The 24,397-nt window shown below is 38.8% G+C and overlaps 1 protein-coding gene across 1 annotated transcript; it reads left to right on the forward strand.

Annotated features, from left to right (window-relative positions):
• The first annotated feature begins 2,776 nt into the window (after nucleotides 1-2,776).
• On the forward strand, nucleotides 2,777-22,496 carry GABRP (gamma-aminobutyric acid type A receptor subunit pi). The gene is made up of 9 exons (XM_025176390.2): nucleotides 2,777-2,832; nucleotides 8,160-8,275; nucleotides 8,645-8,712; nucleotides 13,310-13,527; nucleotides 14,836-14,918; nucleotides 18,240-18,377; nucleotides 19,515-19,667; nucleotides 20,888-21,081; nucleotides 22,009-22,496. The coding sequence occupies exons 1-9, from the start codon at nucleotides 2,777-2,779 to the stop codon at nucleotides 22,312-22,314; spliced, it is 1,332 nt and encodes a 443-aa protein (XP_025032158.1). The 3' UTR covers nucleotides 22,315-22,496.
• The last annotated feature ends 1,901 nt before the right edge of the window (nucleotides 22,497-24,397 follow it).

The raw sequence follows: 24,397 nt of genomic DNA on the forward strand, positions 1-24,397 counted from the left end.
CCCACCCAGAAGCAGCCACTTACCTACCTGTGGGCCTGGGACGTGCAACTTCCTGCTAGCTTACCCACTGACTTTGGTTGTGGGAAGCTGGCAGGAAGTTGCCTTTCCTGAGGACCACATCGCTTAGCAACAGAAATTCCAGTCCCAATTGCCATTGTAAGTTGAGGACTACCTGTATATGAGATCCAGGATGGTGTAGTGGTTAAGGTGCTGGATTAGGAGTGGGGAGATCCAGGCTCTAGTCCCCCTTTAGGTATGGAAGCAGCTGGCAGGGTGACCATGGGCCAGATACTGCCTTTCAGCTGTAAACTGGGAAGTTGAAACACATCTATCTACACTGGACTAGTATGGTAGATTATGATCCATAACTTTCAGTGAAGAAGTCTTTCTCCTGCAGTGGATTGATTTGGGATGAAGATGATGATGATGATGATGATGATGATGATGATGATGACAGTAATAATAGTATTATACAACATTATTCAATTTGTAGGTAACTCAATTTGGACTCAAATTAGGCAAAGGCCTCTGAATCAGGGCAATTTGGATGGGTTTAGACATGTGCAAGAATGACTTTTTCCCTCAGTGCTTCAGAAATGTGAATTGAATTAATCTAATTTGATCAATCAATTTGAATGCCTAAATAAAACTGGAATGATTTTCTGAATCAAATTACTATCTGAATTGAATTTTGCCTGATTGGCAATGTAGCCATGGAGTCTTGTTTGTTAAAAGCAGGAGTGCATTTAGTGATTTAAGGATGGACTTCCAGGTAGGCCATTAAATGTTTGTTTTGGGGAGTGGCACAGACCTCCCTTTAATAACAACAATAGCAACAGTCTTCGAAGCAGAGAACATATGCTAATCTGGCCAGAATATTTGAACAAAGATTCCTAATGGAAGTTTTTTCTTTTCCACTGATCAATATCAAGTAACAATATCACCTTAAAAAGAAGGGAGTACAAGCATCCATTCTTATGTGGTTTATTTTGAGATTTTTTACCTCTTCCTTTACAAACTAAATGGAAATGGAAAGAAGAGAGACAAATCAGAAATGAGGTGAGATATCAGTGAATAAGGTTGCCCCGTTCATATTATTTGATAGTAGTTTTTCTCAACCGGGTATCTTCCAGACTTCCTGGTGCAACAACTCCCAGAACTCCTAGTTGAAATTCCCAGCTGGCTAGAGTTCCCCACAGAAACAAAAGAAAGGCACAAATTGACCCACATAGTTCAAGCCTTGGCCCTCGATGATTTGTGAATGACATTTGATTTGTTCCTATGGTGAGCAATCATGTGGCCAGAAGTTCGTCCACCATTAATGATCCTCTTATGAAAGAAATACGCTCCCAAAGAACTACAGAGGCTTTCCAAGGGCACACCTTTCGAAAGGCTTGAGAAATATACATCCCCTGAGGTAATCTTGTTCCATTGTTTTCTCTTGGTGAGCCCTGCAAAACATAAAACAAAGGCAACAGGTATATGCTAAGTGATCGTACCATTCATGGTTGGATGAGCTGAATTTTTGCAATGTCTAGGCCTAAAGCCAAGGCACCATGCCCACTCCCAGAAAAGTCAACAGAACCACTGAAAAACACAGCATTTTCATATTTCTGTTCCAAATAACAATACCTATAGAAATGAACCGACAGACTGTGGCAACTCCAAAAATCAACACTCACACAAAGGTTACTATAACTTGAGTTGGTGACTTTCCACACCTTTAGCTGGGTTTGTTTTCGCTCCAGACCTTCTGAACTACAATTTCCAGTATCCAGTATTAAGTACCAAATTGAGGACCAGTTTGTCTGGAGACAGACTGTACATTTTTCAATCAAAAATTAAAACCCTTTTCGTGAAATTTAAATTTGCAATTATTGGAACACTTTCTAATAAATATCTCATCATTTCCTATAAACAGTAGGAATGCTTCAAGAGTAATTTACTGCAAATATTAATCTAAACTTATATATACACACACACACACACACACACACACACATACACACTTTAAAATAAACATTTAAATGTGTATTTAAGTTGGATTTAAAGACGGAACATTGTTACCTAGCTAGCTAGCTAGCTAGAGATATTTCAGGTTAATGCAGAAATGCAAATTAATATGTTGGCACATTACAAGCTGATATTATCCTAAAAGGCACTGACTCTTCCATATTTATTTACAGATTGAAATCCAATCTACAGAAGTAATATTTTAGTAGGCCAAGCTGTATGAAATTAAGGGCAATTTTGGAGTTTTAAGAATGCTGCATCAGGCTGGTGGTGGGGAATATAGCCAACTATGCTATGTCTGTTGTTAGCTGGACTGAGGGGGATCCTTCAGATATGCAAATTGGTATCATCCCAGATAAGGTTGCGATAAATGTGCTCCCAGAGTTTTGTGGGAGGAAGCAAGCAAATATATGTAAACCTCCCCCCCCCCACCATTTTGAAAATATAAATTCTAGCTGTTCACTTTAAAACTGTTTCTGTACTATTGAGATATGCAAATCTGAAGGGCAAAAGAGAAATTGGCTAAGGTAGCATGGATGTGAGCAAAACTGGGTATGATCTGAAGTGTTACCCTAGGTTAAAAAAAAAAAAAAAGGATTCTCTAGTGAGGCAGTGGGTGGCAAATCTTAGTTTTAGCAAGGTGATGTAATGGCCTCTTTTGCTACTGTAAGATTCTGCTGGAAAATTAAATTTAGCATTTCTCTGCTTCTCTTCACAGACTGATACCTGAAGCACTGCACCCAGCAGTGAATAATCTTCACAAATGCACCACAGTTATTATTTCTCCATCCATGTGTGGCTCTTTCTTCTATGTCAAGGGTAAGTTGAAATATATATTCAACAGAAGAGTATATTTATTCAGTTTATTCAAATTTATTCAGTTTATACTTTAATGCAAATCTTTCTAATCTTCAGTTCCTGAACATGAGACCTTTTGGAATTCACTTTACTCTGAATGCTGTGATTCAGTTCTCCAATCAAAACATGCATCTAAAATAAATGAATAGAGAAAAGTACATATAAAAATTCATGGGACAGTGAAATACACATACAGAAATATATTATATTAGGGAAATTGCTGCTAAAATGTGCACATTATATATGTACTACGAAAAATGAGCAGATTGATGCAAAAACAGGACAGGAGGTTAAGCTTGGAAAAATAAAACACTGTGAGAAACTACAATTGAGCCATTTGTTTATCTTTTAGTACAGTTAATCCATGCTAAATGTGAAATAAAAGATCCATGATGTCTACAGCTGGGGTTCGGGAGAAATGACCTAGTATCAAAAAAGTAATGCAAACAGTTTTTTGGGGCTGACACATGAGGAGTTCAAAAATTTTTAAGTCAGATTTCCAGATTAGAGATAAGGATTCAGAAGCATTCCAGACTAAGGACAATATGGAAAACACGTTTGCTCCATGGGATAATTGTTTTATTAATAGGAAGCATTTTTAGCCAGTAAATCCTGGCTCATACTGGTCCAAAGCAATTCTTTGTATCAGGGTGAGGGTACCACCTCACCAGATGTTCCTCCCAGCAGCGGTAGCCAGCAGGACTAAAAACGAAGGATTCTGGGATCTATAATTCTACACATACACATACACACACACACACTTTGGAATATTATATCTCCAAAGGATGATCCATTTCTTTATCAACTTCTAAAATATCAGCTTTTCAAAGAGCTTGGCTGCTTTTTAAATTAAATCCCTGCTGAACGTGCAATGTTTGAGAACGACTTGGAGAACAATGACTGTACATCTCAGCATGAGTTGAATATTGGAATGCCAGAAAAGCCGATGGCCACATACCCACCTACCTCACTGTTCAGGTTCTGTCTCCCAGTTAACAGGCATGTACAAAATGAGCTTAACTCTCTCTGGCCGCTCTCCTTTCTGCATGCAAGCTGACAGCCATCACTCATGCAAACTCCAGGTATGCAGGCAGACAGAGGCTGAAATTCTACAGTCACTTCCTTGTAGTAAATCCTACTGAATTCAGAGGAATATACTTCTGGGTAGGCAGCACAGGATTGCACAGTTCGAAACTGATGTCCCTTTTCAGGCTGAATTCTATTCTTATTTACTTAGCAGTAAATTCCATGGAAGAATGAGCCTTCCTTCTCAGGAGATGTGTGTTGAGCTTCATTTTTAGCTTCTGATGTCTTGGAATATTAGTAAGGACTTAGCACATCATGTTTCCCCACAGAGATGCACTAGTCATTCTTCCTTTTTGCTGGCCACTAACACACATGGTGTTATAGTTTGCAAAAGACACAAGCAGCTTATTTTTTTCTCCAGATCCAAGGTTCAGGTTTTGCGCTACCATATCCAGATGACCACTAGATGGCAGAAAAGAGATACATAAAGTAATTCTAGCTGCCCCTTAGTGGTCATGTCTATCTTTGCAGCCCAAGCTTAGCAGGGAGCATAGCCTCTCACCCAAAGGCACCGCCAGTACTATGGAAACTACAGACCTGTAATTGTGAAATGGAAACAGCTATTTATTTTCTAAGGTTGCTGTTTAGCTAGTATTTTACTGGCCTGACTAGAATTTCAGCTCTCTTCTGCAGCAGGAAGTAAAGTCAGAAAAAAGGTGTATGTAATTTGTTGTGGTTGTGATTTCTCTTTTTTTTCTAAGATGTAAACATCTTTCAAAGACGATTCCTTTGTATATGCACTCCTATTAATTTGTTGTTGTTCTTGTTGACATGGTCTTCTGCGCTGAGTCAAAAGAATTTTGCTTGAAGTTATTTTTTTAAACACCTCCTTTTCTAACTTCTATTCAGGGATAAGGGGCTCTTCCTAAGAAAACAATTTGGAGGAAGGCATAATTTGTTGGTAATCCAGTTTCCAAGTTACACACATCTCAGCCATGCAAATTAAAAACTTTCAAAAGAAGCCTAAATATTTCCCAGTAAGAAAGAACTCAGAAATTCTGGTGATTCCACAGCTTTCAGTAGTCATGGAATACTGCTAAAGCAAATGCTGTATGTGTTTTTGGAAAACAAATGATCACGACTGAATTCTGTGCTTCTTGAGTCATGGGATTCCTGGAGAGCAGAACCACTGGGATGGGGGCTCTGAAAGGATGCTGTATACAACTCCTACAACAGTGTTGTCCAAACTTGGTCACTTTAAGATAAGTGGACTTCAACTCCCAGAATTGAGGGGTTAATAAGAGGGGTATATCTGAATAGTCTTTCCCACTTGAATACATGAGATGCATCTCATTTCCATGCAAAAAGATCTGGACAGTTTCTTTGTCCAGCGTCCTTCTAGGATTGTGTTTGTTGGCAGTAAGAGCAGCTATTCGGGAATAGCAACAGAAGCAGAGTCATCCCTCCGCCCCAATTCCCAATGAAAATATGTTATCATTCATGATCAAAATGCCTCCACATGGGCTTCGGGCCTGTATGCTTAGAGATTAAAAGTAAGGCAGAAAGAGGCTGGTGGTTTATATTAGGGACTGCAGTGGCTGGTCTTGGGTTCAGATTTATTATGGAATGTTTGCATGCTTGCTGTCCATTTGGACATATTGTACCCTGCTCTAGGTTTTGTGTGTGTGTGTGTGTGTATTTGTTAGCTGATAACTGAATTCTAACAAGTAGAACCCTGAAAACTCTAGTAACTTGGACAATGGGGAGTCATTGTCCCATCCTTTCTATTGTGCTTTCAGTGCAGGGAAGGGTGCTAAGTGCTTGCCTGCTATTGCTTTCTACCAGGATCATTCCCTCCCCACACAAGGGAAGCCGGTATGGGTAGCCTTCACCAACTATGACATTATCCAAACAGGATGACTCTGTCAAAATAGAGGCAAAGAATCAGGAGGAGTGAAAAGTGCTATCAGACTTGATTTGTTGCCACCATAGACTAACACAGCTCTTCTCCTACAATATAAAGAGTCAGTTTGGTGTAGTCGTTAAGGCACCAAGCTTGAAACTGGGAGACCGTGAGTTCTACTCCTGCCTTAGGCATGAAGCCAGCTGGGTGACCTAGGGCTCAGCCCTAGGAAGAAGCAGGCCATGGCAAACCACTTCTGAAAATCTTGCCAAGAAAACTGCAGGGACTTGTTGAGGCAGTCACCAGGAATCAAGACTCACTTGAAGGCACACATACAACTCCTACAACAGTGTTGTCCAAACTTGGTCACTTTAAGATAAGTGGACTTCAACTCCCAGAATTCCCCAGCCAGGATGGCTGGCTGGGGAATTCTGGGAGTTGAAGTCCACTCATCTTAAAATGGCCGGGTTTGGACAACACTGTCCTACAATGTAGAAGTAGAGGGTCTCTCTCATTCTGGAGAACCTCTTCTACCCTACTCTTCCACACCCACTCACATGCACGAACACACACATACCTCATTTTCTACTCTCAGACTCTTCATCTCATAAAAGGCAAGCATCCTTTGGGTACTAACACAGAGGGTATCTTTCAGTTCTATGTTGTCTAGGCTTTGCTCCAAAATCTCTTGTAGCACTTCACAGAAGGCTATGTGTTCCTGCAAGGATTATCATTAAAAAAAATAATCCCTGTTCCTACTCCCATGCCCTTATTGTTGTTGTTCAGTCGTTAAGTCGTGTCCGACTTTTCGTGACCCCATGAACCATATTGCGCCAGGCCTTCCTGTCCTTCACTGCCTCCCGGAGTTTGCTCAGTTTCATGTTCATATGCCCTTATTACCCAAGACTGATACAGACAGAGAGGGCAGGTGAACAGAAGTTTATTATCTAGTACTAGATCAGTATTTCATAGTCTGGTCAGAAAGCTGCCTCCTCCTCCTCCTCCTCCGACACCCTCAGATTTCCACCTGGGGTCTGTTTTTTAATGGCAGATGAGCATTGTCATGCATTCCTGGCCGAGCTCCAGCAACAGGGAGGCATTCAACAGAAACTATTACTTGGTGGGAATAAGTAACTGATACCCTCATTAAGAGCTTTTGGAGCTCTTTGTTGTATTGCATTATCCATTGACTTAGCCATTATTTTTACCCTGGTACAACCAGAAAGGAAGTTGGGTTGGTTTCCTGTCAGCAGTCTGACTACTGCTAAACTGGAGGGTCCTTGTTTGCTGTATGCTAATATTGTGAAAATGGTAAACGATATAAGTGGCCTGTTTCAACCCAGCTCTGTGAGTGTCCCAAGTTATTTCCCTTCTTGTTTCCCAGTCCAGACACAATAGCTTGATGTACTAAGCTCAGAATAATTTAAGAACTCTCCTGTATTATCTGCCTGTATTGACTGCCTTCTTCTCACCAAAGGACACTGACCCAAGCACTCCTTAGATTTTGATGAGTAATGATTCCAAGGAAGTGACATCTTGAGCCTCTCCCCTAATTAATCCCATACAATATTTGCTGTTGCATTTTGCTGTTTATATAGCCATAGTTCTTTTAGCACTTTTATTGCTCCTTTGGTTGCAATTATCACCTTTTACCACCTGCCCTGTTTATCTCCTTTTCAAGTGGTCCTATCTAATTAGAGGTCATGTATTCTGATGAGTCAGTATAAATTATTGTTATTTAATCTGGTTAGGTGGGCAGTCCAAATCTGTCAGGATCACTTTTCATCTTTCCCTGAAAATTGATGAAAAAGGGAGAGCTCTTATGATGTCAATACACATTTTCACAAAGCAGCCCCTTTTTAGTCTCTGCAACATACTTAAGGAATATTATTAAAATTTTGCATGGTCCGTATGTGACCGCTTTTGGTCCTCTACTGATTTGTTGTTGATGTTGTTAAATAACTTCTTCTGTCATGTTCATTCTGTTTTGTCTTCTACAACCATCACTAATTTGGTGATCAATTATTTTGATGTTATTGGGTGCTAATTTAACATATTGCGCCCTCTTTTAGAGAACAGTCGATAACCACCCAGAGTCACCCCACAGTGAGATGAGCAGTGACAAATTTGAAATATAAATAAATAAATAAATAAATAAATAAATAAATAAATAAATAAATAAATAAATGCTGCAATTTCTATTTGGTACTTGATATGAGATGAAAAGCAAGACTGCAACTTCATAGCCAAGTTAAGTAAAATAATCTTTATTTGGTCAATGATCGGCACAAACAACTTCATAGCAGATAAGTTAAATATTCATTGCTACAGCTAAAAAAAATCTATTTTTCCTTTTCAGAAAGTCTATTTTGTGTCAAAAAGTTCACAGAACTGACTATCCAGTCACATCATCCCTCCCTGGATTTGGGAACCTCACTAAGGAATATAACAGATATCTCCGGCCAAATTTTGGTGGTATGTCATTCCTGTGATTTTTTTTTTTTTTAGAGTCATACAGAACAATCATTTGTCCTTGGAGGGAGGAATTATTTTCCTAGTTTTCTATAGTAGAATAGCCTTAATATTAGATTTACAGGTGTAATTTGTTCCTAGCTAGACTATTAGACCTTGCCCATTCCTGTGCATATTATTCATTTCAACAACTCTGTCTCAATTCTAATTTCAAGGTCGAGGCAGAATCTGGAAAAGTTCTTGAAGTGAATGTTTCTATTGGCAAGAAGATTTTGATTCTGAAATTCTGAGAAAAATCTGCTGGATTTTTATGCAGCACAACAAGAAATATCATTTTGCCGCTGTAAATGAAACTTTCTTTTCATTTCCTAGGAAAACCTGTGACAATAGCAATGACCCTTGATGTTGCAAGTATTTCCAGTATTTCAGAAAGTGATATGGTAAGCAAATAATTCCTAGCACATACATAAGAAAATAGAACAGCATAGTACGGTACTGCAGCTCTGAGAATACAAAGTCCCTTAGATTGCTAACATTTTGCAATCCATGTTGACCCAGAATTAAGTTTCAATATGTTCACTGATACTCACTCTCTAGCAAGTGTACTTAGCACTGCAGAAGTACATCTTGAAAGTAATTTCATGGCTTTAATAACGTTATTTTAATCCCCCCTTTTTAAAAAAAATAAATCTTGGGCATTTATATAAGTAGTAGAGAGAGCATTTAAGCGAGCTGGATTTTGCTTCACATTCTGGATTTGAGGCTCATACTTCATTCTATCATTAAGAACTTTCTACCAACATCTTGGTGGAATTCAGAGTTGACATTGGGCCTGTGATGTAATAGGTCAGATAAAACAGTTGATTAAAGTCTTTCAATTGTCTGAAAAACTGTTACTGATTAATTATGCATCAGATTTTATTTTTAAAATTAGTTCCTTTCATAATACAGGAGCAATGGTATTGATGTTGCTTTAGGGCTCACTCAGGCCCTTCTAGCTGCACCTTTAAGATGATTCACTAGCCATTCTTGAGGGACACATCTTCAGCCTTTTTCTCCTCTGCAACCCACAGCTGAAGCCACCTAACTTTCTCTTTAGCTGATTCAATGTTAAAGTGATGTCTTCTCTATTCTCCTAGCACAAGCCTTGCCACATTCATGATTGTTCGTTTGGCGGTAACCATGGGGCTAATTATGCAGGGGTTGGCCTTTTCTTGGCTGGACCAGGCTGTTGCAAGTGGGCTCCCACCCCTCTAATCCTGGAGATTTCCCTCCATGACTATTTTGGTTTCAGCAGCAGGAGCAACAGGCCCTGGGCAACCCATAGTGAAGCACAGGTTAGGCATTACGCAGGTGCCTTATTTACACAGAGAGATCAGCCATGGGGTGGGTGGGGGCTGTACCACCTGATCTGTGAGTAGGGGCTTCCTAAAAAAGCAAGTGAGGCAGAGAGTGCCACTCATTCTGGAGATTAGTTTTTTATCCTCTCCCAGCCCCCTCTCCCTCCATGACAGGAAGGGTGATTGGGAAATGTTTTTCCCACCAGCAGGAAATTTACCAATCACTTTCCTTAATTGGTCTGATATTAAAGATGTTAGCGTAGCACTGCTTGACCAAAGAATAGAAATAGGCTGTCAGGACAGAGCAAAGATGTTTTATTGTTGCCTCATGGACCAGAGGAAGACAAATTAAAATGTCTTTAGAAGAGGTACTCTACCTGCTTTCTTACCCTGGGGGGTATGGCTTCTTCTATTTTTTTTCTCCACAACACTTTTTTAGTCACATACCAATTTATAATATGCAATCAGTCATGAAAATCACATGGTCAATCCATGAAGAGTTATATCATTCAACGAGAACCCTTACTGAGACGTGTCCTGTGTGTCTGGCCTCAGTATTTAGACTTAGGAAGGAAAGTGTTTTTTCCCAAGTCTGCTTCATGGGAGTATCTTAGAGTTTGATCCTACTGCATTTTCTATGTTTGTTTATGACGATGCTGTTGTTGTAAGTTCATTTGTAGTGTTGTCTTTATTTTATTGTTAATATTATTTTATTGTTAATGTGTTTATTATTTACTTGTGGGGGTATGACATCCAGAGCAGTACCAAACAGTTATGTGAAACAAAATGGCCAACTCTTTCAGGTTTGAAATGTTGGAGGTATCTTTTCAAAGTAAAACACTTTGGAGATAAAGCTGACACATAGCTTGGAAGAATCCAGAGCCAAGGGTCTTCCCCTTAAAATGCCACACGTTTCAGCCTCCCTCTAAAGACAGTACCAAATAGAAAGCTGTGATCTAGCGAGGTTTTGAACATACAGGAAATGTTAGATAGCTTGACACCATCTTTCATAAAGCTAACTTTCCTAGTATTCCAAAGCTATTAATCAACAAATATTTTCTGAATCCACTAGTGGTTCTTATTGTATATCATGTGTATTGTCCAGGTCTCACACAGAACATTATATAGATGTACTCTCTGTCTAGATAAATAATTGAAGTATGAATGACCCAGGGGGTTTCACCTTCATTGCAGGGATTAATAATTCACTGCTTTGAAATGCATAATGGTGCATTATCTCAATCATTTAGGTGAACAAGTTTTCTCCCTCACAGCATGAGGATAAAATCTGAAAGGTAGCAAAGATATATAGGAAACTTCAGCGTGTCTTCAGCTGTTAACAGATTCCATGCCGAAAGCCTTTTGTTTATACATACATATAGTGTGTGTGTGTATCTTATTGATATTTTTAAAATTACAACTAAATTTTCTTCAAAACCATTAAAATTAGTAGCAGTTAGTTACATTTATATATAAATATTCATTACTATTAGCTAATAATTTACCATTTTAGTATTATGGTTTTATTCATGTTTTGTGGTACTCAGTATTGTATGAAATTTTGGTCTATGATCATAGATAAATATTATTTTCTTCCTATATATAACATCTATAAAACAATTGTACAAAGAAGCTAATCAAAGAAAAAACTTAAACAAAGCTAAATGTAAACAAAACAAAAACAAAAACAAAACAGAAAAGAAAAGAAAAGAAAAGAAAAGAAAAAGAACAATACAGTATATTCAAAAGAAGTAAAATGAGATTAACAAAAAATCCAGTAATAAAAATACCAAAAATTCACATTTCAAATTGTCATAACTATTCTACAGTTGCTAAGCCTTAATTGATACAAATTAATTCACACACATTAATCTATATAAATCATTACAATTCCATTTTCAAACAATAAATCAAACCTAGATCATAAACATGTAAAACAACCTACTGAATTCTTTCAGCCAGTACTGAAGTAAAATAAAGCATTACATTTGAATGCTTCATATTTGACTTGCCACATGATGACCTGAGGATGTAAACAGACAAGAGATTCACCCACAACCAGATTGTATCTGCCTGAAAGGTATGAATTTAATCTACATAAATTTGATTAAATAATTGATTGATTAATTAATTAATTAATTTTGGGTAGTTATGCGAAGGTAGAACAGTATATCTGAATCTCTTAGCCCACATCCAGCAAGTCACTGCTGCCAATGGGAAAACCTAGACTGATTTGCCTGGAAAAATAAGGGAGTTGGCTGCAGTTATGCGCTATACATCCTGAGAACATGCTGGTCAGATTGCTGCAGCCTGCCCTACCTAGGGCTGCCCTTGAAGATTCTTTGAAACTGCAGTTTATACCAAGCTGCTAACTGGTACTAGAACAGGAAATGCATGTTGCCAGTGTTCAAAGACTACACTGGCTTGGCTGTGATTCTGTTTCCAGCCCCAGCTCAGAGTGCTGGCCTTGATCTTTGGAATTCTACAAGATTTGAAATTCAGCAAATCACCAATTCCCACACAAACCGATGCATTTCTTATTCATTCAGTTACTCAGCCAGCAAACTTGTTCATATCCTTTCTCCATTGTTATGACATTAAGTCACTGTACTTTTTCATTCTTTATACTTGATACCTTCTTCTTGTACCTAAGACCATAGGATACCTGCAGAATTGGGGGCATTTTTTTTTTTTTTTAGATTTGCTGAAAAAATGAAAGCATAGAGTAACTTATGAGTACACATGGCATTGACAGAAGGCAGCCTGGCACTGATTCATACAATCCTATTTTGATCCCACCAAAGCAGCTTAACCTCAATCGGGGAGCTTCAACTCCCCTTCTATTGGTCCAGGTGGCCTTTCAGGTATCTGAGACCTCAGGCACTAACAGTTCACAGCTTAAAAGAACTCTTTGAACTGAGCTCAGGAACAAGCTGCACACCAATGCAGTGGATGGGGAAAGGGATTCCTGAACATACTGCAGGCTGTTCCAGTGGGCCTCATTACTGAGAGGGCTTTCAGTGAGAACAGATGACCACTCACTGCAGATCCCTTCCGTTGTGTAGAGGCTCCCTCTATCTTCATTTTGGGGCAATAAAAGAAGCTTGCTGCTGCTGAAGGGTCATTTGTTAACTGTTTTATCAGTTAAAATTTCTCTTGGATTTTATAATGACGGTTTTTGCTATCCTTAATGGTGAACAGCCTTAGAAATCTCCAGAATTTAAATGTCGAGGGTGAATATGTAATAATAATAATAATAATAATAATAATAATAATAATAATAATACATTAAATTTATATGCTGCCCGACTCCCAGCGACTCTTAACTAGATAGTTAATTAAGCTATAAAACCTCCCTTTCGCTTGAGTTTTTTAGACAGAGGCTGGATAGTTATCTATCGGGGGATGGTGCAGTGAATCCTACAGTGTGCAGGGGGTTGGACTTGGTGACCTCTTAGGTCCCCTCTGATTCCATGAACAGAAATATAAGATACAATATAGAGCAATTTGAGAACTACATGGATCAGCATGTGTGCCTATCGATAGTGCCTAAAAAGACAAGGACTGACATTTGCTAAGTATACATATTCTGGAGAAAACGGTTAAAGCATCTCTTGTTGGAAGACCCGGACTGAGAAATTTTACTTGATTTACAAAAATCACAATCCCGATTCTCACGATTCACCATCCTTCCTAGGACTACACCGCAACGATATATTTGCGACAACGTTGGACTGATCCCCGGCTGGTTTTTCAGGGAAACCGAAGTTTTACTCTGGATGCCCGGCTGGTGAAATACCTGTGGGTACCCGACACTTATATTGTGGAGTCGAAGAGGTCTTTCTTACATGAAGTTACAGTAGAGAATCGGCTTATACGGTTGTTCTCCAATGGGACTGTCTTGTATGCTTTGCGGTAAGTCTTGCTTGCCTTCTGACACACCAGTTCTATATGGAATCACATGAGGGTCCCTAAACGGATGCCTAGTCTGGGTAAGATGAAGATACAGTTGGAGAATGGAAAAGTGTGGTTCAACTAAGTTTGAAAGGGGTTGCACTTTCCCTAAAGGATCATGCTCGCAGCTCCATCTTTGATATTAGCGCTACAAATGGTCTCGTTTGCATGGAGTGCCTTGCAGCAGCTTAGGCTGGCGTGTGAACTATGGCCCTACCTGGATAGAGATAGCCTAACCTCCATGCCCTTACATCTTCTCATCTAGATTACTGAAGTATATACAATACAGGACTTCTTTTGAAAACGGCTAGCAATGTCAATGTCTATAAAACACAGCAACTAGGGTATTGACTAGGTACAGGATCATATTATGTTAGTTTTATCTTATCTTCCCTGATTTCCAATTTGCTTTGGAGTACAATTCAAAATGCCAGTGCTAGCCTATGAAGTCTTTCATACCTTGAAACGTTTTGTCTCCATTTATTCCCACCTGACTCTCAGATCATCACTGGAGGTCCTACTCTGAGTGCCAGCCTCTGCCTTTGTGTGGCAATTGGCTACTCATCTTAGAAATGGAAACCCATAAAGATTCTCCTAGCATAAGTCCTCTTTATTCTCCCAGGCTCGGTGCCCTGGAAGGGAGGGCACTTCCAAGCAATTCCCATTTCATTTTATGTTCCCAGAGGTGCTAAACTGGCTTTCCTCAATCTGATACTCTCCAAATGTGTTGGGTCTGCAATTTCTAGAATTTCAGTCCCAACAAATCTGGAGGGTGCCAGGTTGAAAAAGGCCAGGGTAAATTACGTTTGGTCCATGGAACACAACACAACCCAGTAAAATATTACAGTATGCATTGGGATCCGAGTTTTATATACAGGAACTGAGCTTTTGAGAAAAGAGGTTTAACCTCTATTCAAAATACAGCAAGTTGAGGTATAACTGCTACAGTTTATCTTTCAATTTAAATCCTTCTGCTGCCCTGTTGTTATTTTGACATATTTATTATTTTTTATATTTATAACTCAACTACTGGGTTTACAGAAACTCCTCAGAACAGTTCTCGTCTAATGGAGTAATACCTTGGGCCCTCTTATTTTTGTAAGTGAAGCTGTCTAGATGCATACTTAAGAAACAAACCATTGAAGGAAAGCTCCAGTAAGCATTAACAATTGCTTATTCTTCAGAGCAGAAGCATTGCCATCTGTGTACTGCTGTGAATAATACAGATGCCTCATAATAAATATCTATGTGTTTTTTCTCCTTTTGCAGAATCACCACCACTGTTGCATGTAACATGGATCTGTCCAAATATCCACTTGATACACAGACATGTAAGCTGCAGATGGAAAGCTGTAAGTATCTCATTCTAGAAGAAAGTCAACATTTTTTATTCCTGACTGGCCTGAGTTGCTTAATTCATAATTAGATGCCCAAGTTGGACATCTCATTTGTATTTTTGACTGTAAAGGTTTCCACTTGTCTTTTTCATTATGGAGTTCTTTCAAGATTCTTTCACTTTATTCTAACGTTACAGAAGAAGGTGGGGAGAGCAGTGCTGGATTCACCTAGACAGTCCAACATCTAGTCTTTGTACTGATCTCTGTGCATTCAGCATTCATGAATGGCATGCCCAGGTACCATTGGAAGACTCTAGAGCTGGGCTGTGGTTCTGGGGAGTCTAGAGGGTTACATCTCCCTGCAGATGCCTAGAGGACTTATAATTCCTTATCTCAGCTCCTTTAACTGTTATTGAGTAAGCATCTGGAAATGCTGTCTTTCTTTAATGCAAGTTTTATTGTAGGAGAGCATTACATTTGCTGAGGTCTACCTAAAAATAAGTTAAGCTGGGGTGGGTGCCTGTTTTGTTTTGTATCATTCCATATTTTTCAGCTTCTTATGGCCTTAAAAGCCCCTTTCAGAAAATGTGCCAAATGTGGCAAGAACTCTTGGAGATGTAATGCCTCTGAAAATTATACTCTGATGCGCTATTCCATAAAATATAGCACTTTTGCCTATAAGAAAATATTTTAGTTTCATTGGCAAGGAAATTAACAATGTATTAATCCTTTTAAATGTGTAATTAATGTCTGTTTGCTCTAAATGTGTCTATTTAAACGCATATTTTATACATTTTATACTCAATCAGTCTTTCTCAGTCAAGGTGGAGGAGTAGTTTTGTTGCATCTTTGTGTTGTATGTGACTGCTTGAGTTCCATCGAAGCCAGGGATGTAGCAGAAACCTTGATCTTCAGCACCAACTGGAGGGCAAGAGTAGTATATCATACAGAGAGGCAGTGGGCAGCCTCATGCCTGGTTTGATACTTCTGGCTCTTGGCGGTCTTTAATTATTTGACCGACTGATTCTTGTGACGTGACAGCTTTTGTTTTTTGAATTTTGAATTTTCAGTTTAAGGAGTCATGGCTGTTGCTGCTTGGACACACACATGAAGCCTGAAAATCTTGAGGACTTTTCTCTTTGTTCTTCTCTGTAACAAGTTCAATGATGTCTTAAAACTCATTATATGAAGGCCAATTTTTAGTTGCCAGCTACTAGAGTGAAGTTCCAATGGAAGTCACTATTATTTTCACATTAAAATCCTATTAGTTTGCATGATTAACTTTATTTACAATGCAGGAAACTAAAATAGTAATGATTAATTTTCTTTTTTAATATGTAGCTGGTTTAGCTTTACAAAGAGATGGGCGCAGAAGAGAGAGAGTATAACTGGTTCTATATCAAGCTTCCATGTAATATTATTCTTATGAAACTATATGCATATTGCCAACAAGAGAAGCCAGTACGATAAATGTCTAGAATTAATGCAATTTAAATATATGCTAGATGAACAACCTCTAGATGAAAAACAAGTCATTTATTATATAGTTTCCCTAAGTAACTGCAGTTATCATTATTATGAGGTAGGCAGAAATTTTGAAAAAAGAGATTTGAATAAATTGTACTGGGAGAATAAGCACCTCCTGTAGTATTAGATACTTGATTTAATCATTTTTGTTTAGGGTAAAACACAGTTTCTCACTGTTTGATAGTCATCAGGTTGTTGGGTTTTTTAATGACAATATTGTCATTTTTATTGAATGACAGATTTTTAAATTAATCACCAAGAAACTAAAAGATTCACTTGTTTATTGCACTTTGATTTTAGGAGAGCTGTATACCTCTTAGATTTTGCAATAATTGATCTTTATGGGATGAGAGAAGGGAGAGACTTCTCCCAATGTCTGAACTGTTAGACAGTTGCATCCTAAACCTTTATTTTGCTATAGAAATAGCCATTTTATATTAAAAGGGAGTCTCATCCAAAGTATTTCCTCTGATTATCAAGAAAACAAAAGCAAGAATGTGAAATAACCTCCAAATCTCTGTCATGCTTGGAACAAAGGTGACCAAGTCTATGACAATGTTGTGGGTGCTCTGCATTTTCAAGAGGGACTCCTGAGGGGAGAAGGAAGGAAGGAAGGAAGGAAGGAAGGAAGGAAGGAAGGAAGGAAGGAAGGAAGGAAGGAAAGGAGGGCAGGCGGGCAATTCATATGACTAGACAACTAGCAGTCTTCTTTCTTCCCTTGTTCTTCTTGTCTAATTTTCAGAGGCAGCAGCTCAGCTGAGTGATTCCTTAGGGGTGCATTTCTGTTCCAGCTGAAAATGAGAACTGAGCAACTTTCTGTTAATTTGCTCTGTAGCAGCAAGGGTTGAAGGAGCTATTAAAGGTGTAATGCTAAAGAGGCAAGGGAAATATAGGAATCATCCTGCAAGAGATTGGCCATCCGGGAAAACTCTAGGTGGAAACCCTGCAGTCCATCACAATTTAAAACCTTTGAATCAAGGAAAGACATAGAAGAGGTAGAAGAACATGACAACTCATAGAGCCAATCAGCTAGGAGGTTTAAGGAGGAGTTATTCCATGATTCAGAAGGAATGCATGAAATCTGTCTGTATTTTGTGTTTTCCATTTTTCTATTAGACTGTGAAGAATTTTTGCTCTGAGGAATTAAGTGTATACATCTGGAGGTAAATTCTTCTCTAAATGCAAATATTGTTGTGGCTACATCACAGGTCTTAAACCCATAATTAGCTTGATTATTCCCCCCTCCCCATGGAAAATCAATCAGAATTAATGACCATGAGCTGGCTTTGAGATCATTATCTGCACTGATGGAATGCTGAGTGCCAATCCATCAAGATAAAGGCAGCATCCAAAAGTAGGAGTTGCTGAGGTGGGCTGAAGGAGGTGGGCTTCCCATCTCCCAGCTCTTCTGAATCCAATTTAAAATGCACCTAAATTTGCTGGGTTCTTAGTGTTCTGGGAGGTTGTTTCTCTTCCTGCAGATGTTCCATTAACAGGCTAGGTACCATCATCAGTGCAGTGCACTGCTAATGAAACATCTGCAGGAAGAGAAACAAGTTCACAGAACATCAAGAACCCAATAACTCAACCTTGAGCCACATATATTCTCCACTATGGTTCCTAATAATTTGGGGAATTACAACTGACATCAGGATATGAGTGTGGGCATGTTTACATGTTTGCAAGAGTAAGGCGCTCATAGAATTGCTAATTAGCCTTTGCTCTTTTTTTGCTGATAGCTGGGATGACCCTCACTGGTGTTCAGCTCCTTGCTCAATGACCTTTTCTTCTTTGTAATGTTATCTCTAGGGGGATATGATGAAAATGATGTACGTTTCATGTGGCTGAGGGGAAATGATTCTGTCCATGGCCTTGAGAATTTGCAACTCTCCCAATACACAGTGGGACATTTTTACACCCTTGTAACCAGGTCACATCAAGAAACAGGTAACAAATCAGCAGTGGAGGTAAAGGTAGTGTCAAGAGCAAGGGTTATCTGTCAGGTCTAACTATTTTCAATCATCCTGATCACCCCTGAAGCTTTCTTTGACAATGGGAGCTTTGCAAGTAAGGTCTATGTGAGGCATTTGCTGATTAAAATAGCCATAGAGCTGGGAGTAAAACATACCCAGTCACAACAACACAACAGAGAATGCTGTGACACTGAGAACTAGTCAATGGCACCATACTGTTACATCCCATGATCTTGCTTCATGGTTTACCAGATTTATGCCCTGCCCTGAGTTGCCAACTTCTCACAGGGGATCTCTCCTATAACAGCCACTTGGACACCCAGTATGCCAAAAATCCAGAGTTTGTACTTGCATATGGCCCAGGTGATTCAATGCAGAGATCCTTCTGTGATAGAATAATTCTGGCTTGGTTGCTTTGGATGAGGTTTGATTCTAATACCTGCTGCTATATCACCTCTTGTGGAGGGACCCTTCTGCTTGAACCTATGGGATTCAGAGGTGAATATTAAAGTAAACACAGAATGTAGAAGAGCTCCACTCTGAGCATCCTATTTTAGTGAGCTCCTGGTTAGCTTGTGATTTGTCTATTTTTCTTGCTTTACGTGCCACGTTGAACGCGGCAGTGACAATAATGCTAATAAACCTTCTAATGTTAAGGCTAATGCCACATTTTAGGAGATATGGGCAATAGATCTACATGTCTTCTGCTCTACCCCAATCTCGTGGCTGTTATGATGGCAGCTTCTAAGGTACGTCAGGAAGACAACTAGTTGGCCATCATGTAATCTCAGTCTGACAGCCAAGGGTTCCTCCTGAAGGAAAAGGGGAGATTTGTGGAATGGTCTTCAAAACCCCTCCTCTCATTTACTGATCAATTACAAGAAGAGAACCGGTGCTGGCAAAGCCAAGGAATATAAAATAGTTCTATTCTGCTCTCTGTTCCTGCAAGACACCCCATCATGATCACATGCTCAGCCTTTACACTGTACCTTATACTGTTACCATATCACAAGGACATTTGGGGTAATCTAGCGCCTAGTGAGAAGTAGCACATCATCTTCTTCTCTGAAAGAACAATATAGGAAGTTATATTCTTTCTTTCTTGGACCAGGCATTTATCCAAGACTGGTACTGCAATTTGAGCTCAAGAGAAATATCCTTTATTTTATTCTGGAGACTTATGTGCCAAGCACTCTGCTTGTCATTTTGTCTTGGGTTTCTTTCTGGATCACCCTGGATTCAGTTCCTGCAAGAACATGTATTGGTGAGTGATTTCATGAAAAAAGAGGCACTTGGTTTATGGATGCAAAGATGAGGGGTGGACTGGGGAAACTTTTGCTTAGATAAAAAGACAGATTATGTTATTTACTAAGAACAAAATATTATGCTACCAAAATGTCTAGAGCTAAATGAATAGTCACCACTATCTGATGTCTGAGGAGTTTCCAATTTACCCAGATTTTGGATGTGAAGTTGTGGATTGAAGTCCACTCATCTTAAAGTGGCCAAGTTTGGACAACACTGTTGTAGGGTATCTAAAAAGACAGTATTGAATAAAAAATGTCAAATGAAAATTTTAAAATAACATTGCATGTCATCCTTAAAGCAACATCAAATATGAGATATTATATATTTATATTTCACACTGTCTTCTGAGGATGCTCAAATGTTTTGGAAATTCATTATCAGATATTTCTTAAGCAGAAGATTAGTAATAGTGGGTAAACTCACTGAAAATTTCAAGTTTCACAAAAGACATATTGCCCATCATTACATTACTGCTCACCATTAACATTTTCTGCAGTATAAGGAAAATTATATTCTAGAATATCCTTTTCCTTCATATAGGAAAGAGTAAGATTCAATAGTGCCCCTTGCACATGCTATACTTATTCCAGAACTCTTACATCACACTTGAAAACAAGTTGAATGTTCCCAAGGCTGGATGGTACAAAGGTCTGATTGAGGATGGATGGATGGATGGATGGACAGATAGACAGACAATGGAGGTAGAGAGGTAGGTAGATAGAAATAGAGGTATTTCATTTCTTGAAAATATCATAATTTGAATGGAGATTTTAATCCATCCTCACTTTCCCAGTGTGGATGCTAATGGGGAAAATCTATTTGGTCATATGAGTATAGCTGTTTTGCAGAACTGTAGGATAGCCAACCCCTTCTTCGAAATGTAGGTCACCCCTGCTTTTTCCCTATTTTTTCTTCCTGGGCTTTCATCCATTTGAGGAAAAAATGGGGGACGTGCTTTCTGCTGTCACCTCATTGAAAGCTTTCAGGGTTTAACAATGTGGTCCTAAATATATATACTCAAAAAACAAAATAAAAAAGCTCACATATCAGAAACTGCCAGGCAATTATAATTATCCATGGCTTGTCACAAAAAGGTATCAATGGAAGAAGACAAAAACCAAAAGTCTATTCTGTGTTCTTTTTTATTAAAAAAAAAAATCCTACTATACTTTCCAGGTGTAACCACAGTTCTGTCAATGACAACTTTGATGATGGGGTCCCGAAAGTCAATAACAAATGCCAATGGTTTTATAAAAGCCATTGACATTTACTTGGGCATCTGCTTCAGCTTTATATTTGGTGCTTTGGTGGAATATGCAGTAGCGCATTATATCACATCACAGAAACGTGCGGCTAATGAGACCCAGAAGGTAAAGCAAAGATACCACTGTTCAGTCAGATTGTATAGTGAACAAGCATTTTCAATGGATGGATGAATGGGTGGATAGCAAGATGGATAGATAGATAAATAATTAAATGTGGATTTGTTCCCTGTAGGAAATAGGACAGTAAAACAATTCAAGGTCAGAAAGGCTGTATTCAGACTGAGATAACATTATACAATGGATTTGTGTAGTTTGCTAAAAAAAAAAAAAAAAGCCTGGGATGTCCTTTCCTCCAAACCCAGAAACTGTTCTTGAAGAAACAAGCCAGGCTAGAAGAAAGAGGATGAGTTCAGCCTGTGACTTCCCCTTTGGGGCCTGGAAATGAGGTGGACTTCATTGCTCTTCCCTCCACCTAATACAAATTGAGTAGACTAGCAGCTGGATCTTACTCCAAAGTTTTGAATCAGTCATTCTCCTGCCTTGCCCATGAGGACAGCAGGCTGGCTTAGAGCACAGGGTGCAGCCCGATGGACTATCAAGCTCAGTGGAATAGCCAGGGCAATGTTGCTACTCTCCCCTCCTCACTGCCTGGTTCCAGTGTCTGAGCAGAGTTAGCTAGAAGATCATGGTGTATTTTTGTGAGTAACAAGTAAAAAGTAAGTTGCTTGTGGTAGTGAGAGAGAGTTAGTTTTATTCAGTTAAGGAGATTCCCCAAATAATGGTTATATTTAGACTATGTTAATTGAATGCCTAGGCAAGTTATTAATTTTTTGGTCCTTCTGGCCCTAGTATTGGTGAATCAGAATTTGGCTTTTGCTAAGACTTCCACTGTTTGTTAAAATCCCAAAGTGAGGCCATGTTATCAACAGACATACCAAACGTCTATCCTTTACAACTGTATTCTTTTGTATTTTGAATTTACTAATTCATAATATGCCTCTGTCATCTAACTGTAATTTTTGCCTATTCTAGAGTTTTGCAAAAGATGCCACCAGAGAAACCGAAGATAAAACCATAGCCAATATCCTCAATACTTCAGTCACTGCCAGCTTCAATCAAAAAATAAACTTTGCCTCTGTTGATAATGCCTCTTGCAGCAGCTTAACCTTGAGTCCAAAGGATAAAATTCAGTACATCTTGAAGAACAAAGTGCAGAGACTCATCAGCTATTTCACAATTCAAAATCCAAGCAAAATTGATCACTATTCAAAATGGTTATTTCCTTTTTTTTTCATATTGGTCAATCTGTTCTACTGGGGCTACTATTTGATTTTCTAGAAAAGTGCCTTTTCTGCATAGAGTAGGAACTGGGGATGGGTTAGCACTGTGGATTCAGGATTTTACCTTCAATTGATATAGATGTTTCCATGGATGCAGCAAATGCTGGGCAATTTGTTTTGACAGGGAAATAAACATTCCTAAGGACATTGCAACTAGTGGCTTGGGCAGACAACTGTTTTGACACCCCACCGTGCCAAAATGTGTCTGCATTAATATATTTAGGATATAGCCCAGAGTGTGGTGTCCCTGCCCTTAGGCAGAGAAGGGCAAGTGCCACAGATTGTGGGAACAATACAGCTTGGCTACAATTTCTTTTCATGTGTAGGTTAAGCCACACTGAAGATTTGTTTCTGATTAAAGATCATAGGATTGTTTTCTGAACCATGTCCAAATTAGCCAGTACATCATTCTTGTATCTTACAGATTACAGGTATTGGAAGCCTAGTTCAACTTAGAGTGTAGCATGGGGTGGGGTGGGACAAGGAGTTTAACTGATTATCTCCAGTTGCAATCCTAATTGGTTCTTCCATGTTTTATGTTTGTATCATGAGGAGAGAAGCCAGTGTTGGCACAAATGGGAACTGCAAATAACAGGTACTGGGGACCCAATGAAGACTGGGATTGCAACAGGATCAAGAGTTAAAACCCCTTTCTTTAACACAAGATTCTCCATTTATAACAGATCACTTGCAGCTCCTAACTGCTTTCTAAAAAGCCAGTAATACAAAATGCCAGTTGTGACTTGCCCAAGGGGAAGAAATTCCAGTATGTGTGTCAGAGTATCTCTTCTAAAGACAATTGCTATTTCTTCAGTAAAGATATCATAATTTTGCATTGACATACCAGATCTTCTGGTGCTGTATCATAAATAGGACCCAAGACTTTGAGATCTATTGTACATTTAATACAGGGTTGCAATTGGGTAAAGGTTTCTTAGCCATTTACTCTCGTGTCTAACCATTAAGTTGATCAATGATGTCTAATTCAAGAAATGTACTGCATATTGTGCTGTAAATAAAATGACTGATGTTTTCCATTTAAAATAATGGATGGGATTACTTGATTTCAGAAGCTCTCTGGCCCACCAGAGATTCTCCAGACACTTACCATAAAATCCTCTCACCCCTATGGGTGGTATGTGTCTTCCTCAATCTCAGGTCCTCTACCAAAGGCCTGGGAGTTTGAGGGTTCTGAGCAGTATCTTAGCTGTTCCTAGCACTGCACTCTTCTGGACAGAGAGCTCCGATATATGTATTCTGCAAACATGGTTAATATTAATATAGATACACAGGACTTTAAGAAATGGAGCAGATAGCTTAGTACATTTTTTGCATTTCTGTAAACCCAACGTTACTTCCAGTTTGTGATGGCACTCTAAGGCACATCTCTTGCCTCTCTCCTGATTAAAGGGTTTTCAAACTTCTGAATGATCGGATCGTATGGATAAAGACTGATTATTTGGTAATTAAAAATTTTTCATTATATATTATTTTGTTTTTAATGAGCTATTGGCATGGCAACTACATCTAAACAATCAACAGTTAGCTTAATTCCAACTGTGTCACCATCCGCTGAACCAGGAAAGATGGTAAAGGAGGATTCGTCTACCAATTTATTAAAAGAGATCCTGGCTCAAGTACAAGTTTTGAAGGCAATACAACAAGATTTGGCAGAGCTTAAAAATGATTTAAAGCAGATGCAAGATAAGCTGGCTCGCTATGAGGATCGATTGGCTGCTCATGAGGCCATAACTCAAGTTAGTCATAATATTCTGGATAAACGAATTACCTATTTAGAATCACAATTGCACAGGAAAAATTTACATATGATTGGCATTGAACCCCCCCCCCCCCCAGTCAAATCTGGTTGAATTTATGGAGGATTTTTTTCAGAAAGCTTCTCTCGAGATTGAACATGTCATTAAAATTCCTTTAATGAGATGGAAGACTAGAACTAATTCCAATATTATTATTGTATGGTTCCTTCATGTTACCACAAGAGATGAGATTTTATGTATATTTTGCCAGGAATCAGTAAAGTCTCTACTGAAGTGGGGTTCCAACCAAAGTAAGATATCTAT

This window comes from Python bivittatus, unplaced genomic scaffold (genome assembly GCF_059951505.1).
Source record: "Python bivittatus isolate LINGU-HERP-01145 unplaced genomic scaffold, Pbiv_v1 ctg000020_np1212, whole genome shotgun sequence".
Classification (NCBI taxonomy): Eukaryota; Metazoa; Chordata; class Lepidosauria; order Squamata; family Pythonidae; genus Python; species Python bivittatus.